The sequence below is a fragment of the Caretta caretta genome, chromosome 13 (assembly GCF_965140235.1).
Source record: "Caretta caretta isolate rCarCar2 chromosome 13, rCarCar1.hap1, whole genome shotgun sequence".
NCBI classification, from domain to species: domain Eukaryota; kingdom Metazoa; phylum Chordata; order Testudines; family Cheloniidae; genus Caretta; species Caretta caretta.
This window is the reverse complement of record NC_134218.1, coordinates 39,837,354-39,851,677: the sequence shown is the minus strand read 5'-3', so window position 1 is coordinate 39,851,677 and position 14,324 is coordinate 39,837,354. Positions and strand designations below refer to the sequence as shown.

Below are 14,324 nucleotides of genomic sequence, written 5' to 3'. Positions count from 1 at the left end.
ATACCCAAATTCTTGGGATGAGAGTTTCCAGACGACTTCATGGATTGGGACATACCTTTCCCATTAACATAATTCGGAAAGAGCCTTCGAAAGCCCCTTCTCGGTCTTGTTTTGTTTTTAAATTCCCTTTTTCAAGAACTAATTTTCCGATTGGTATTTGTGGGGTTTAAGGAGGAAAAGGAGAGAATAGTGGTTTCACTCTTTTAACACAGATATCCGAAATAAATTGAACAGATTCCTACATCTTCGGACAGAGGAGATTTGGAGTGTGATGCCTACAGTGAAATAAATTAATCAGTCTTCCAACCTCACATATGCCGAAGGGAGTTAGGAGCTCTTTTGAAAAGATTTTTTCCACCATACCGAGGATAACATTCGGAAAAGGCTCGTTTGAAATGAAAACCTGAAATACTAAATAAGTAAAGAGGGCGGGAGAGGGAGAAAGAGAGACACGGAGAGATACTTACACATTAAACATACTTAAAAAAACCATGAAACAAACAAACCAGGTAATTGATCCGTATAAAGAAAGACAATCCCAGGAGGCTTTCCCCACAAGGAGGGACAAAAGCTAGGGACTCCATTAAGTTTTCGGAAACTTCCTTCTCATTCTGAGTTGGAAAGCCTTAAAAATGCTACTGTATTGGGCGTCAGCATAAAATGTAGATGGATAGCTAGAGTGTATGGGGATCGATAGATTCTCTCCATTGGGTTGTTTCACGGCGGCAACTCTCAGGCGGGCAGAAGACAGAGCAGAAGGGAACATTCCGTGTGACAGCGGGACCCTGGAGTCCACCCGCCAGGAGACTGAACAACGCGATGCTGCGTCACACGCCACCTGTGTCCCCCCGTTATATTGTCCCCACCCCCCGGCCCATGCAAATGAGCTCCCCGGGGCCCTGTTCGTAGCCCAGCCGCAGGCCGCTCACCCCGCACAGAGCCAGCGCCGGGCTTCAGCTTCTCATCCCGCCTGGGGAACGAGCCGCCAGCCGCAGACATGACCCCCAGCCTGGCCATCACCTTCCTCCTGCTGCTCCCCGCGGGTACGGGCGGGATCTGGGCTGCAGCGGAGCGCCCCGTACCATATCTTCCCGAATAACTGCGCCTCCAGTAATCACTGCAATATTTCCTCTTTATTTCCCCCTCTGCAGGTGTCTTTTCCCAGATCAGCCTGGTGGAGTCCAGTGGGGGAATCAAGAAGCCGGGAGAGACCCTCAGACTGACCTGCACCGTGTCCGGATTCTCTCTCACTAGCGAGGGGGTGCACTGGGCCCGCCAGCCAGCGGGGAAAGGGCTGGAATGGGTCGGAGTTATCTGGCACGCTGGAAATACGGCTTACAGCGGTGCGCTCACAAATCGCCTTAGCATCACCAGAGACTCCTCCAAAAGCCAAGTGTTCCTGTAGCTGACCGGCCAGCAAATCGCTGACACCTCCATGTACCACTGTGCTGGAGACAGACAGCGAGGGGAAACCTATTAGAACCAGCCCCCAAACTCATCCACCGCTTTGTAGTGGGGCCAGTAGCAGGGCGTGTGCACCTAGCGAGCCCCACCTAAGCCTCACGGTACGATTGAATCATTGGCTGAGCCTCGTCCTGGCCTTCTGTCCTACCTCTGGAGCACTGGCCCTTCTCCTCAGACTCAGGGCTTTCCCTCCAAAACCCTTTCCAACATCACATCCCAAAGCAGAAATATCATGGTGCTTCTTTCCAAAGTTTCTTTTCCCAGTCGTTTTCCAGGTTCTCCTGAATAAGGAATAGATCGGTAATGCGACTAGGTCTTGGTTCATAACTTTGACACCAACATCTAAGGGAAAGAGTGCGGAAACACACCCAGATTAGCTAGAGATATAGATAGGAGGCGATAGATAGATAGATACCTCTGTTCAGTTGTTTTACCCTTGCTAATAAAAATAAAAATGTATTATTTTCACAGAAAGGAAATTGAATATATAAACATGAAAGCTTTATATTTGCACATATACAAAGGGGAAGTTGTAAAAATATAATAATCTTCATTTTCAGCAGCCCTCTCTGTAATGATGACCTCATGACAGAAATAAATTGTAGACAAATTCTTTGAACTAATTGCATTTGTAAATAAAGTAGAAGTAAACAATACAATATAAAAATACAAATTAAAATACAGTAAATAATACAATTTACTAGAAGAGCTCTCAGGAAATTCTTCTTCTCTCCTGGTGCATCTAAATTGTGGAATTCCTTCTCTAAATATGCAATCAGACTCCGAGAGGACATAAGGTGGAAATAAAGGATACAAGAGACAATAGAGGATATAGGATGCGGGTAACCCACAAGCTTAATGCTCATCTCTTAGTTATATTGATATGAATTACACCCAGGTAATACGCAAACCATCAGAAAATTGGATGTGGGTTGTATTTTTCCAATAAATGAATTTGCTTTGTTTGAATAGAAAGGTTATGCTTAATTACCTAATATTGATACTAAAATTAGTAGCAGAAAGTTTTTTATTGAAACCAGTAAAAAGTTGATAGCTCTCTGATTGATCCAAATGTAGCTTCTATTGCTGGACAAAGATCTACTACTGTCCTAGCAGATGCCTGGATGGCATTGTTTAATGACCCAAGTAGTCTCAAAAGTAGACTTACAAGAGAGAGAATGGCAATAGTCTTCTCTGAACGTAGTAGCAAAAGTAATCCACCAGCCTCACTACTTAGATCCACCCCATCTTGGCAGATACTTTCCAAAGCCAGTAATAATGGCTGGAGTAATTTTCAGACAACAGCCGAGGATCGCTCATGAGAAAGCCAGAGGGTTTGGCCAGGTTGGACGAATATGAACTTCAGTCCCAGTGTATCTTCTATATTTTCCAAGATATTCAGTCTTTTTGGACTCTTGCTGAAAAAAGAATATAATGAAGACATTACATTTATAGCTTTTTAAATGTCTTTTGAAGAGTCGTACTAGTGCTAGCTGGAGTAGATGGGATCTGCAGTGTGTATGGGAGAGACCAGGGTTACACTTTTCTGTGAGCAAAGCTTGTGCTCCACCATGTCTTCCATGTCTTCCAGAGAAGTTTGCAGCTCCATCAAATGCACAAGCAGCCACCTGTTTGGGGTCCAATTGACAAGCATTTATCTCTTCTAAGATGTGGGTTGTCACAGATGCAGCCGATGTGTCTTCTATAACTTGAAGATCTAGAAATGCATCTACTGGCCTACCTCTGACATCAAGATAACGTACACGATGACTTAATACTTGATGCCCATTTGTATCTGTGCCTTCATCAGCCACGTATGCAATTTTCTGAATGTGGTGAGAGAGGTCTTCACTTTTTCAACTGTTGAGTCTTTCACTGTTGCACCGCATGCTTGTAGCCAGTCAGTTGAGTTTCTTGAAGAAAGATAGTGAGCATTTGCTGGTCTTGTTCGGAACCAGTGTTCAACTACAGGATGAACAAATGGCTATGCACTTAACATTGGCCTCCAGTCTGCAGTGTGTTGTATCTCTTGCTTAAATAGAAAGTAGGATGCCACAGCCATGTTTGTTCGCATGAACGGTGTTGTGTCTCCAGCATTCTTAACAGCCTCATTAAGTACGTCTAAAATTGGCTTTGAAAGGGGGCTTATGAGGCTTTCTGCATGTTGATGCAGTCCAGAGGCCTGGTGTTTTGCCGCCTTTTCACGTAGTTTGTCATATTTGGCTTTGCTAATTGGTCTGACAAGCCAAACTCCTCCACTTTTACCAGTTATAGCATTGGGAAGCTTTCCTTCTTCGGAAGCTTTTTTGCAAGAGGTGCACCATCGTAACTTCAATAAATGGGAACAATTTGACTGACAAATATCGGGAACTGCCTTTAGGATTTGGAGACACTGTTTCTTCAGTAGGTAGCTGTATTTGTGCTTTGGGCTGGTCAGATGTAGATACACCACTTGAACCTTAGGATGATATGTTGATATATTCTTGGTTATTGATGTGTTCTTCACCTTGGTTAATTTTTGAGGCCTTTGAGTGGAAAAATTGTTGTATTGTTTTTTGTCTTTTCATTTTCACTTTGACCTGCAACATATAAAAGAGATATGAATAAATTAAATATTTTGTTAGGATAATGTAAATTTAACATAAGGATAATGCAAAATACACCAAAACACATAACAGATCTAGATTTCTAAAAAAGTATAAATTAAAAAACGTGTATTTAATTTAAATTGACTTTTGAAAAGGGATCATGGGATAAGAGGGAAGTCCTCTCATGCATCAGTAACTGGTTAAAAGATGGGAAGCAAAGGGTAGGAATAAATTATCAGTTTTCAGAATGGAGAGAGATAAATAGTGGTATCCCTGCGGGGTCAGTACTGGGACCATTACTGTTCAACATATTCATAAATGATCTGGAAAAATGGGTAAACAGTGAGGTGGCAAATTTTGCAGATGATACAAACTATTCAAGTTGGTTAAGTCCAAAGCAGACTGAGAAGAGTCACAAAGGGATCTGACAAAACTGGGTGACTGGGCAACAAAATGGCAGATGAAATTCAATGTTGATAAACGCAAAGTAATGTACATTGGAAAACATTAATCTCAACAATACATACAAAATGATGGGGTCTAATTAGTTGTTAACACTCAAGAAAGAGATGTTGGATTCATTGTGGATGGTTCTCTGAAAATATCCACTCAATGTACAGCAGCAGTCAACAAAGCAAAGAGAATGTTGGGAATCATTAAGAAAGAGATAGATAATAAGACAGAAAATATCATATTGCCTCTTTATAAATCCATGGTACATGCATACCTTGAATACTGTGTGCAAATGTGGTCACCCCATCCCAAAAAAGATATACTGGAATTGGAAAAGGTACAGAGATGGCAACTAAAATAATTAGGGGTATGAAACAGGAGGAGAGATTAAAATGTCTGGGAATTTTCATCTTAGAAAAGAGACACTAAGGTGGGGGTTTGTTAGAGGTCTATAAAATCTTGACTGGTGTGAAGAAAGTGAATAAGGAAATGTTATTTAATCCTTCACATAACACAAGAACTAGCAGTCACCCAATGAAATTAATAGGCAGCAGGTTTAAAAAAACAAAAGGAAGTATTCTTCACACAGCATAAAGTCAACTTGTGGAACTCTTTGCCAGGGGATGCTGTGAAGACCAAAACTATAAAAGGATTAAAAAAAGAACTCAATAAATTCCTGGAGAATAGGTCCATCAGTGGCTATTAGCCTGGTTGGGGAGGGATGCAACACCATGCTCTGAGTGTCCCTAGCCTGTTTGCCAGAAGCTGGGAATGGGCAACAGGGGATGGACCGCTTGATGATGATCTGTTCTGCTCATTTCCTCTGAAGCACCTGGCCTTGACCACTGTTGGAAGACAGGATACTGGGCTATATGGACCATTGGTCTGAGCCAGAATGACCATTCTTATATAGGTTTCAGAGTAGCAGCCATGTTAGTCTGTATTCGCAAAAAGAAAAGGAGTACTTGTGGCACCTTAGCGACTAACAAATTTACTTGAGCATAAGCTTTCGTGAGCTACAGCTCACTTCATCAGATGAAGTGAGCTGTAGCTCATGAAAGCTTTCTTATATAAAAATTAATTATAATAATAAACATGTTTAGTACAGAAACTCCCCAACATAATGACCTCTCAAGATAGCAATGATGTGAGATAACAACCTTGGGAAATAATGCATTTTTAAAATCTTGGCCTACTGGGAAACATATCTCTATAAATCTAGCATTCTAGAGCAAAGTCACTAAAACATAGTCCAACAAACAAATGTACATTTAATGGGCCCCTCGCTTTTCCCTGCCCCGCACCCCACTCACCGCTGTTGTCCTTGGTCAGTGGAGACTCAGAGTTCAGAGGTGCTTTCACATGAGTTCATCTCCCAGGTGGGGGGCAAGAAGGCACCTTGCTCGTTCCTCCAGCTGCTCACTGTTCGCTCTGGCCACTGCTGTTTGTTGTGCCACCGTTCACTCCACCTCTCTGTTGCCAATGGCCCTGCGCCGTCACCTTCTGCTGCCACCTGCCACTGTGACCTCTGCGAGTCGGTCTCTTGAGGTTCCACCAGATCTCAGTGATTTCAGCTGAGCTCTCAGTGGGGGAACCTTGCTGCTGGTGCAGGCTGGGCCGTCTCTTCCACAGAAACACTGTCCCACAGCAGGTCTGAGCACTTAGACCTGATTCTCAATTATTTCAGCTGTAGTGGTGACTTAACAAAACAAAAGACAATTTATGAAGCCTAATCAGCTCTGTCTTTAAACAGTGGAGAGGGGCAGGTCAGATCCTACTTGTGACTCAGCCAGACCACCAAGGAAAACACCTGTCCCCACCCTCTCTCTTGATGCCCTCAATCAACACAGGTGAAGTACAGTTCTACTGCCCTATACTCAGACAATAAGAATAACATTTCATTCCCCCCCCCCCCACACACACACACACCCGCACTCAAGTGATTTGTAACCCAACCCCAGCCAAAATCTGTCACTTGGGCAACACAGCTCTGTTTGCTAGATACCTAGGTAGATTAGGTGTGAATGTAAATACAATCTGGTCCTGAAGCCTTTCCCCCCAACCCTCAGCTCATCACTAGCTGTCAGCGAGAGCTCATTTAGACTTTGCTTACAAATCACAATTTGAAATTATTAGGTTGGCCAACATCACCGAAATGAATGCACTGACATTGTCCTAAAAAACAACAGCTGTATAAGGAAGCTAGTCTTTGTTCATACTTTTCAAATCTATTATACTTTTTCAGATACACATATTTTAACATACACTTTATATGCTTTGAAAGTGTGTATTAATGTTTCAATTTCAATTCAAATTTCCAAACAGTCACTAAATTGGCATGTAACTAGTTCACAAAACTGGCGGGGGGTGGGGGGGGTTGGGGAAATTCAGGGGGGGAGTGTACACCTCCCCTAGGGGGGTGCAGGGAAATCACCTGCAAACTCAGTCATTTGAAACATGGATAGTGCATGAAAGCAGAAAGCGGTGTATGCACTAAAATGCATGATTGTGTGTATGTACAGATCAAAAGAAGAAAGAACACATGAACACTGAAGAAAATGAAGAAAAACAGGAGTGAAGGCTGCAGCGTGCCTCAGTGCTACACAAAAGATGGTGGCGTTGTGGCTATTACCAGCTAAGGGGGACGCTAGGCCTGATGTCACTCCTAGGAAGAGTCCAATAGGGGTATGAGCTTGGCAGGATTGCTTCAGGACACTGCTGTCTCCGACCTCACATTATTCCTGATTTTATTGGCAGTGAGATTATGTATTTATGGAAATAAGTTCTGAAGACACACTCAGAATTTTACCAGTAGCAGCTGGCCAACAAAACGCTGCTTTCGGAGGCTGAGAGCAGGCTTACTCATAGAAATACTAATTTTACAAGTGCAATTATCGTTTTTTTCCTCAGCCCTGGCCTCCTGCCTGCCAGTAATGAACAATTAGTGAAGGGTAAGGCTAGGCTAAGGGTATTTGTGTAGCCAGATCTGTATATTTTTGTCATATTTGAACGAAAATGTCTATAGAGAGAATCTTTTCCCCCCATCTCCTTTATTTATCAACCAACTTTGAAAAAAAATTCAAATAGATTCAGCTTTTTTTTCCTTTTAGAGGCCCCTCATATTGCAAACCCCGAAACTGTAGCTTGGTTAGTTTACCCCTTAATCCGGCCCTGGGTAACTCTGTCTATTCACTGATTTCATGGTTGCAAATCTCAGGCGGGCAGAAGACAGAGCAGAAGGGACCATTCCGTGTGACAGCGGGACCCTGGAGTCCACCCGCCAAGAGACTGAACAACGCGATGCTGCGTCACACGCCACCTGTGTCCCCCCGTTATATTGTCCCCACCCCCTGGCCCATGCAAATGAGCTCCCCGGGGCCCTGTTCATAGCCCAGCCACTGGCCACTCACCCCGCACAGGGCCAGCGCCGGGCTTCAGCTTCTCATCCCGCCTGGGGAACGAGCCGCCAGCCGCAGACATGACCCCCAGCCTGGCCATCGCCTTCCTCCTGCTGCTCCCAGCGGGTACGGGCGGGATCTGCGCTGCAGCTGGGCGTCCGATACCGCATCTTCCCTAATAACTGAGCCGTGGCAACCACTGTAATATTTCCCCTTTATTTCCCCCTCTGCAGGTGTCTTTTCCCAGATCAGCCTGGTGGAGTCCGGTGGGGGAATCAAGAAGCCCGGGGAGACCCTCAGTCTGACCTGCACCGTGTCCGGATTCTCTCTCACTAGCGAGGGGGTGCAGTGGGTTCGCCAGCCAGCGGGGAACGGGCTGGAATGGATGGGAGGGATCTGGGGTGGTGAAAGCAATAACTATAACGATGCTCTCAAAAGTCGCCTCACCATAACCAGAGACACCTCCAAAAGCCAAGTGTTCCTGCAGCTGACCGGCCTGCAGCCCGCAGACACCTCCGTGTATTACTGTGCCAGAGACAGACACACAGTGAGAGGAAACCGATCAGAGCCCGCACGAAAACTAACCGTGCGGAGAGCCAGCCTGCCTGTGAGAGCCGCCGGGAGCAGCAGCTGCCAGCATCGCGCTCTCTCTGCTTCGTTAGTTGTTTGCTTCTTGAGGATTCCCCTGAAAGTTACAAACCCTCCTGAATTAAACCCCATATCATCCCAAGTCACACAGTGAATCAGAGACACCAAGATTGAGAATGGAACCCAGGAGTCCTGACTCCCACGGCCCTGCTCTACCAATTTGTCTCTCGTTCTGCTCAGAAGTGAAAGGAAAGACCCCAGGACTATTCATAGCTAGACTCATTCTGTAGCAACCAGTTTATTCTTCCCTCCCGTGGCTGGGGAAATAAACAAGGAATCTTTTTATCGGGGACTGTTGTAGATCCTAGAGCCCGACTGTCATGAGCTATGGAACAGAGCCCAGGCCTTCTGTTTCCTGGAGGACAAAGTCGGAGTCAATGGCTCAAGGACACACTGATTGAGAGCAAACAGCCAACACCTCACTCTGGCCCTAGGCCTGCACGGTGCTGAGCGGGCTAAATCTCTTCCCTTTCAGCCCATTGATAAATCTCTGGGGGTGAAATTCATCCCAGTGCCGAGAGCCCAGCACAAAGGCCTGAGCCCCTAGTGAGCCCCACCTCAGCATGACGTGTCCTTTTAAACTTTCACAGGCCTTGTCCTACCATCTTTACAGGAGCCAACTTCTCTGTTTTATTGCAGTTCACCTGAGGTGTTGCCATCTCTGCCTCTGTGCCCCAGATGCAGCCTCATAAAACCAATTCATGACAAAATAAATGTTTACGGAGATCCACTTTGAGACGTGCACTCCGTGCCTCAGTTACACCGTCACCTCCAAACACAAGGCAGAGTTCACCCAGAGGAATTTCCCAAACCCACGCGGATGCTTGGAGATGAACAATCCGGATTCCCCCCCTGCTCTACTCCACGTGGTCCATTTTAATCTCTGCAAAGCAGATGGGCTGTGGGCCTCTTCTGATCTTCAGGGCATCCTACACTTTCAGAACAGGGACAAGTTTCACCTCCCATTTCTAGAGTCGACATCAGCTGATACACAGAACAGGGGCAGAAGCCCAATTGGTCAGGTGACCAGTGTCAGCCCCTGACTGAGAGCAGGATACGGAAATAGGGTTGCTTAGCTCCCTGCTTAAAACCTGCCTTTCCCCAGACCCTGCAGCTCTCGCACTGAGAAGCCAGAGACTTTTGGGGCCCAGCAGTGAAAGAGTTAATCCCTGGAGGTTCCCCGACCCTGGCATAGAAATGCGATTTTGGCTCCATCTCTTCCTCACTCCCGCAGGGCTTAGAGGTGATTTTCTCCCAGACAACAGCGGAGGATCCTGAGATTTCTTCTCGGCCACAATCTCCTGATTCTTAACGTGCCTTGATTTGCAGGTGCCCGGTCGCAGGTGCAGCTGGTGGAGTCCGGAGGGGGTGTGAAAAAGCCCGGAGACTCTCTCCGCCTCTCCCGCAAACCCTCCGGCTTCACCTTCAGCAGCCACTGGATGGACTGGGTCCGCCAGGATCCTGGAAAGGGGCTGGAGTGGGCCTCGGTAATTAGCGGAGGGGAGAGGGCAGCACATATTACCCCGCTTCAGCTCGGGGTCCCTTCACCGTCTCCAGAGACACCTCCAGCAGCCTGCTGTACTTGCTAATGACCGGCCTGAGACCCGAGGACACCGCCCGGTATCGTTGTGCGAGAGACACCGTGAAACGAGACCGATGAATGTTAATAGAAAAACCCACGGGGCAGAATCTCATTCTCCGGTGCGACTCGTGGGGGCAGCAGATCCACAAACAATTCACCCCGGGGCACGAGAAGGAGAGGGACACCAGAATGAATAAGAGCCTGCCATCAGGTTTTCACCTTATAATTCACTGGCTATGGCCCCATTGCTGCACAAAATCCGGATGGGCCGGCGGGGCAGGGATCATTCAGCTCCTGGATAAACCCTACTCAGCTCCAACCCGAAATGTGGGGAAGGGCTGGGAATTTTTTAAGCGGCATCATGGATTTATTCACCCACCTCAGATCTCAGGTTCACAGCCCAGGATCTCTGCTTTGTAAAAGGGCAGAACTAAAGATCCAGCCCACAATATGTTTCCATGATTTAATGCAGTAACCATAGAGATAAAGGACTCCACACCTCCGCCCTTACTTACCTGAATCAGCCCAGTGCTGCACAGGGGAGAGTCACGCGCCTAGGGATTCTGGGATGGAGAGCAACTGGGTGTCAAGTGTTGGTGAAGGGTTAAAGGTGACTAGGATCAGAGTCTAGAGAGGAGAGGGCTGGAGTTATTATCGAGTGCTGCTGCTATATGGACTTTCAATTTTCCGTCTGAGTCTCTCTGATCCCAGCTCATGCCCCATAAGAATGGCCCTACTGGGTCAGACCCACCGAGTCCAATATCCTGTCTTCTCACAGTGGCTAATCCCTGGTGCCCCCAAGGGATTGAACAGATCAGGCAATCAAGTGATTCATTCTCTGTCACGCAGTTCCAGCTTTTGGCAAACAGACGCTAAGGATACCTGGCTAACAGCCATTGATGGACCTATCCTCCATTAACTAACCTAGTTTTTTTTTTTTTTACCCTGTCATATTTTGGCCTTCACAACATCCTCTGGCAAAGAGTTCCAGAGGTTGACTGTGTGTTGTGCGAAGAAATACTTCCTTTTGTCTGTTTTACACCTGCTGCCTATAATTTCATTCGGTGACCCCTAGTTCTTGTGTTCTGAGGAGTAAATAACACTTCCCTCGTTACTTTCTCCGCACCAGGCAGGATTTTATAGAGCTCTCTCATCTCCCCCACTTAGTCGTCTCTTTTTCCAGCCCCAGTTTTGTTAATCTGTCCTCATATGGAACCTCTTCCATACCTCTAATTTTCGTTGCTCTTTTCTGTACCTTGGTATGCAATAGTGGAATATTCCACACACAATCACTAATATTAAATATGGGCTTTAAAAAAACAACATAACATAAATATAAGGGGATTTCAGGATGGGAGCAGGGAGGGTCTCTCCATTTTCTTTGGTTATTATTCTCGTTATTATTATCCCTCCTGGGCAATAGGCAACAGGAACCACCATTCAAATGTCAATTCTTGCCTGTGGCTCATAATGTGGTGAGGCGGGATGGCAGGAAGAATGTCAGAGCAGGGCTCGATCCTGTCCATAGGAACCAATCCTGGCAGGAATTTCAACCACTCTCTCACCACGATGGTGGGAGACGGGTAGATAAAAGGAATAGCAGGGTGACCCATGTAGAGACAGCCAGGACCGGGCAAGTTTTCTGAAGGCATCTGGGGCAATACCAAAGCTGAGAACCTACCAAACCCTACAGGGATTCGAATCTCTTCCAGTTCTTATTTCTTTAGTGGCTGGTTTTGCTCCTTCTCTTGACTCAGATAGCAATCTCAGCCAGGGAAGGAGTCTATGCTTCTAAAAAGGAGCGGGGTGTGCAAATATGGGTGTCAGTTTCCTGTTTAAACCCTGTCTCTCTCTCTGCCCAGGCTTCACCCAGAGAGACAATCCGCAGTCCCTTGTGTCTGTCCAGCTACCGTGTGTCTCTCTAAGAACTTTCCCCCTCAAAGACAAGAGAAAATGGAACTTAGGTTTTCTTATAGCAGCCTTGGAATGTATTTTCTCACTATAAACACATTTCAGAGTCAGGTTTGTTAAATCTCTTCTTATGATGTCAGAGTGCATCATTATTTGCAGGGGTCTGGTCGCAGGTGCAGCTGATGGAGTCCAGAGGGGGTGTGAAAAAGCCCGGAGACTCTCTCTGCCTCTCCTGCAAAGCCTCTGGGTTCACCTTCAGCAGCTACCAGATGCAATGGATCCTGCAGGCTCCCGGGAAAGAGCTGGAGTGGGTCTCCCTCATTTACACTGACGGAAGCGAAAGGTATTACTCAGATGCAGTGAAAGGGCGATTCTCCATCTCCAGGGATAACTCCAAGAGTGAACTGTATCTGCAAATGACCGGCCTGAAGCCCGGGGACAGGACCTTGTTGTATTCCTGGGCAAGAAAAGGCACGGTGGAACGAGACCTCTTGCTCCTAACACAAAAACCTGGGCTGCAGATTCTCCCGTGCTCCGCCTGGGGGCAGCAGCTCCACAAAGCAAACAGCCTGCGGCACGGGCAGGACCCTGGCTCAGTGTGTGTGTGTGTCGGGGGATGGGGGTATTGCTGTCACCCCTTGCTGCACATAGCCGCACTGGGGTCTGCCGTGCAGAGACCATCGGACTCCCCCCTAAACCCTGCTCAGCTGGGATTCCTGTGATAAAAGCCACCCTCCCCCGTGGCAGGCGGGGAACGTTCACTCTCCTCCTGGCCATTACTATCTCAGACTCACTGGACAGTGGCTGTCGCCTCAGAGAGCCGAAACGGGTGATGGGGCTGATCTACAGCCCTTGGGAACCAATGAAACTCTCGCCTCTGATTTCACAAGGGTTTGGTTGTCGTGGCCTTAAGAAGGACCTTACACGGTGAGAGCAGATCCACAGCTGGAATCAGTGACCACAGACCCGCTGGATTCCACACAGCAGCGACCCCTATTTATGCCAGTGGACCTTTCGCTGACTTTCCGTAGTAGGTGGTTGCTCCACAAATTGGTGATAGCCACCGTAGCCCCTGACCGGGAGCCGCCCTGGCAGACCCAATTAATTCACTATCTCTCTATGTTGAAACCTGAGGTTGTACAGGTCAGTCTGAGGAATTCTCCAGGCTTCTCCACATCCCCTCCCGACTCCACCAGCTGAACGCCTGACAGGACACCAGGGAATAAACGCAAAATAAAATCATGTCCGTGTGAATTGCCAACAACACAACATTCCGCTGAGTCTCTTATCCATACAGCCAGGGGGAGAAAATACCTTCTAAAGCGGCTGCAACGAAACCTAAATGGAGCCAAAGATTCATTTTCCCTGGCGTCGGAGGGGAAAGGTCTCTGGTGGATCTGTTGGTAACTGCACAGACTCAGGGGACTGCGGATTTTCTCAGGGTGCAGCCCTGCAGAGAAAGATTTAAACAGGAAACTCTCACCATTATTTGCACACACACACCCCCGCCCCGCTTATAACAGATAAAACTCCTTCCCAGTAGATTATTTGATTATTGCCTTTGTTGGTCCATTCCCTCTGAAGCTCCTGGCATTGGCCACAGTCAGAAGACAGGACACTGGGCTAGATGGACCATTGGTCTGACCCAGTATCGCCTTTCTTCTGGTCTTATGATCTCACGTCTTGGTGTGAGGATCCAAAAGTAGGAGCTAGACCAGGGGTGGGCACACTTTTTGGCCTGAGGGACACATCTGGGTATGGAAATTGTATGGTGGGCCATGCATGCTCATAGAATTGGGGGTTGGGTGCTCGAGGGGGTGAGGGTTCTGTCTAGGGCTGCGGGCTTTGGGGTGGGGCTGGGATGGAAGGGTTCGGAGGGTGGGAGAGGAACCAGGGCTGGGGCAGGGGGTTGGGGTACGGGAGGCTCAGGGGTGCAGGCTCCAGGTGGCACTTACCTCAAGCAGCTCCCAGAAGTAGCGATACATCCGCGCTCCCACTCCTATGCTGAGGCACAGCCAGGCAGCTCTGCGCACTGCCCCATCTGCAGGAACAGCCCCTATAGCTCCTGTTGGCCATGGTTCCTGGCCAATGGGCACTGTGGGGCAGCGCCTGGGGCAGGGGCAGCATGTGGAGCCCCCTGGATGCACCTACAAGTAGGAGCCGGAGGGGGGCCATGCCACTGCTTCCAGGAGGCGCATGGAGTTGGGCAAGCCCCAGGCCCTGCTTCCCAGTGGGAGCTCAAGGGCCAGATTAAAACATCTGGAGGGCTGGATGTGTCCC

General features: G+C 47.6%; 1 gene segment (V, D, J or C); it reads left to right on the top strand.

The window, feature by feature from the left end:
- The first annotated feature begins 7,983 nt into the window (after window positions 1–7,983).
- LOC142068706 (Ig heavy chain V region PJ14-like) lies at window positions 7,984–10,211 on the top strand. The segment is given in 3 exon segments: window positions 7,984–8,029; window positions 8,137–8,422; window positions 10,109–10,211. Coding segments are annotated over 3 exon segments (435 nt in total).
- The last annotated feature ends 4,113 nt before the right edge of the window (window positions 10,212–14,324 follow it).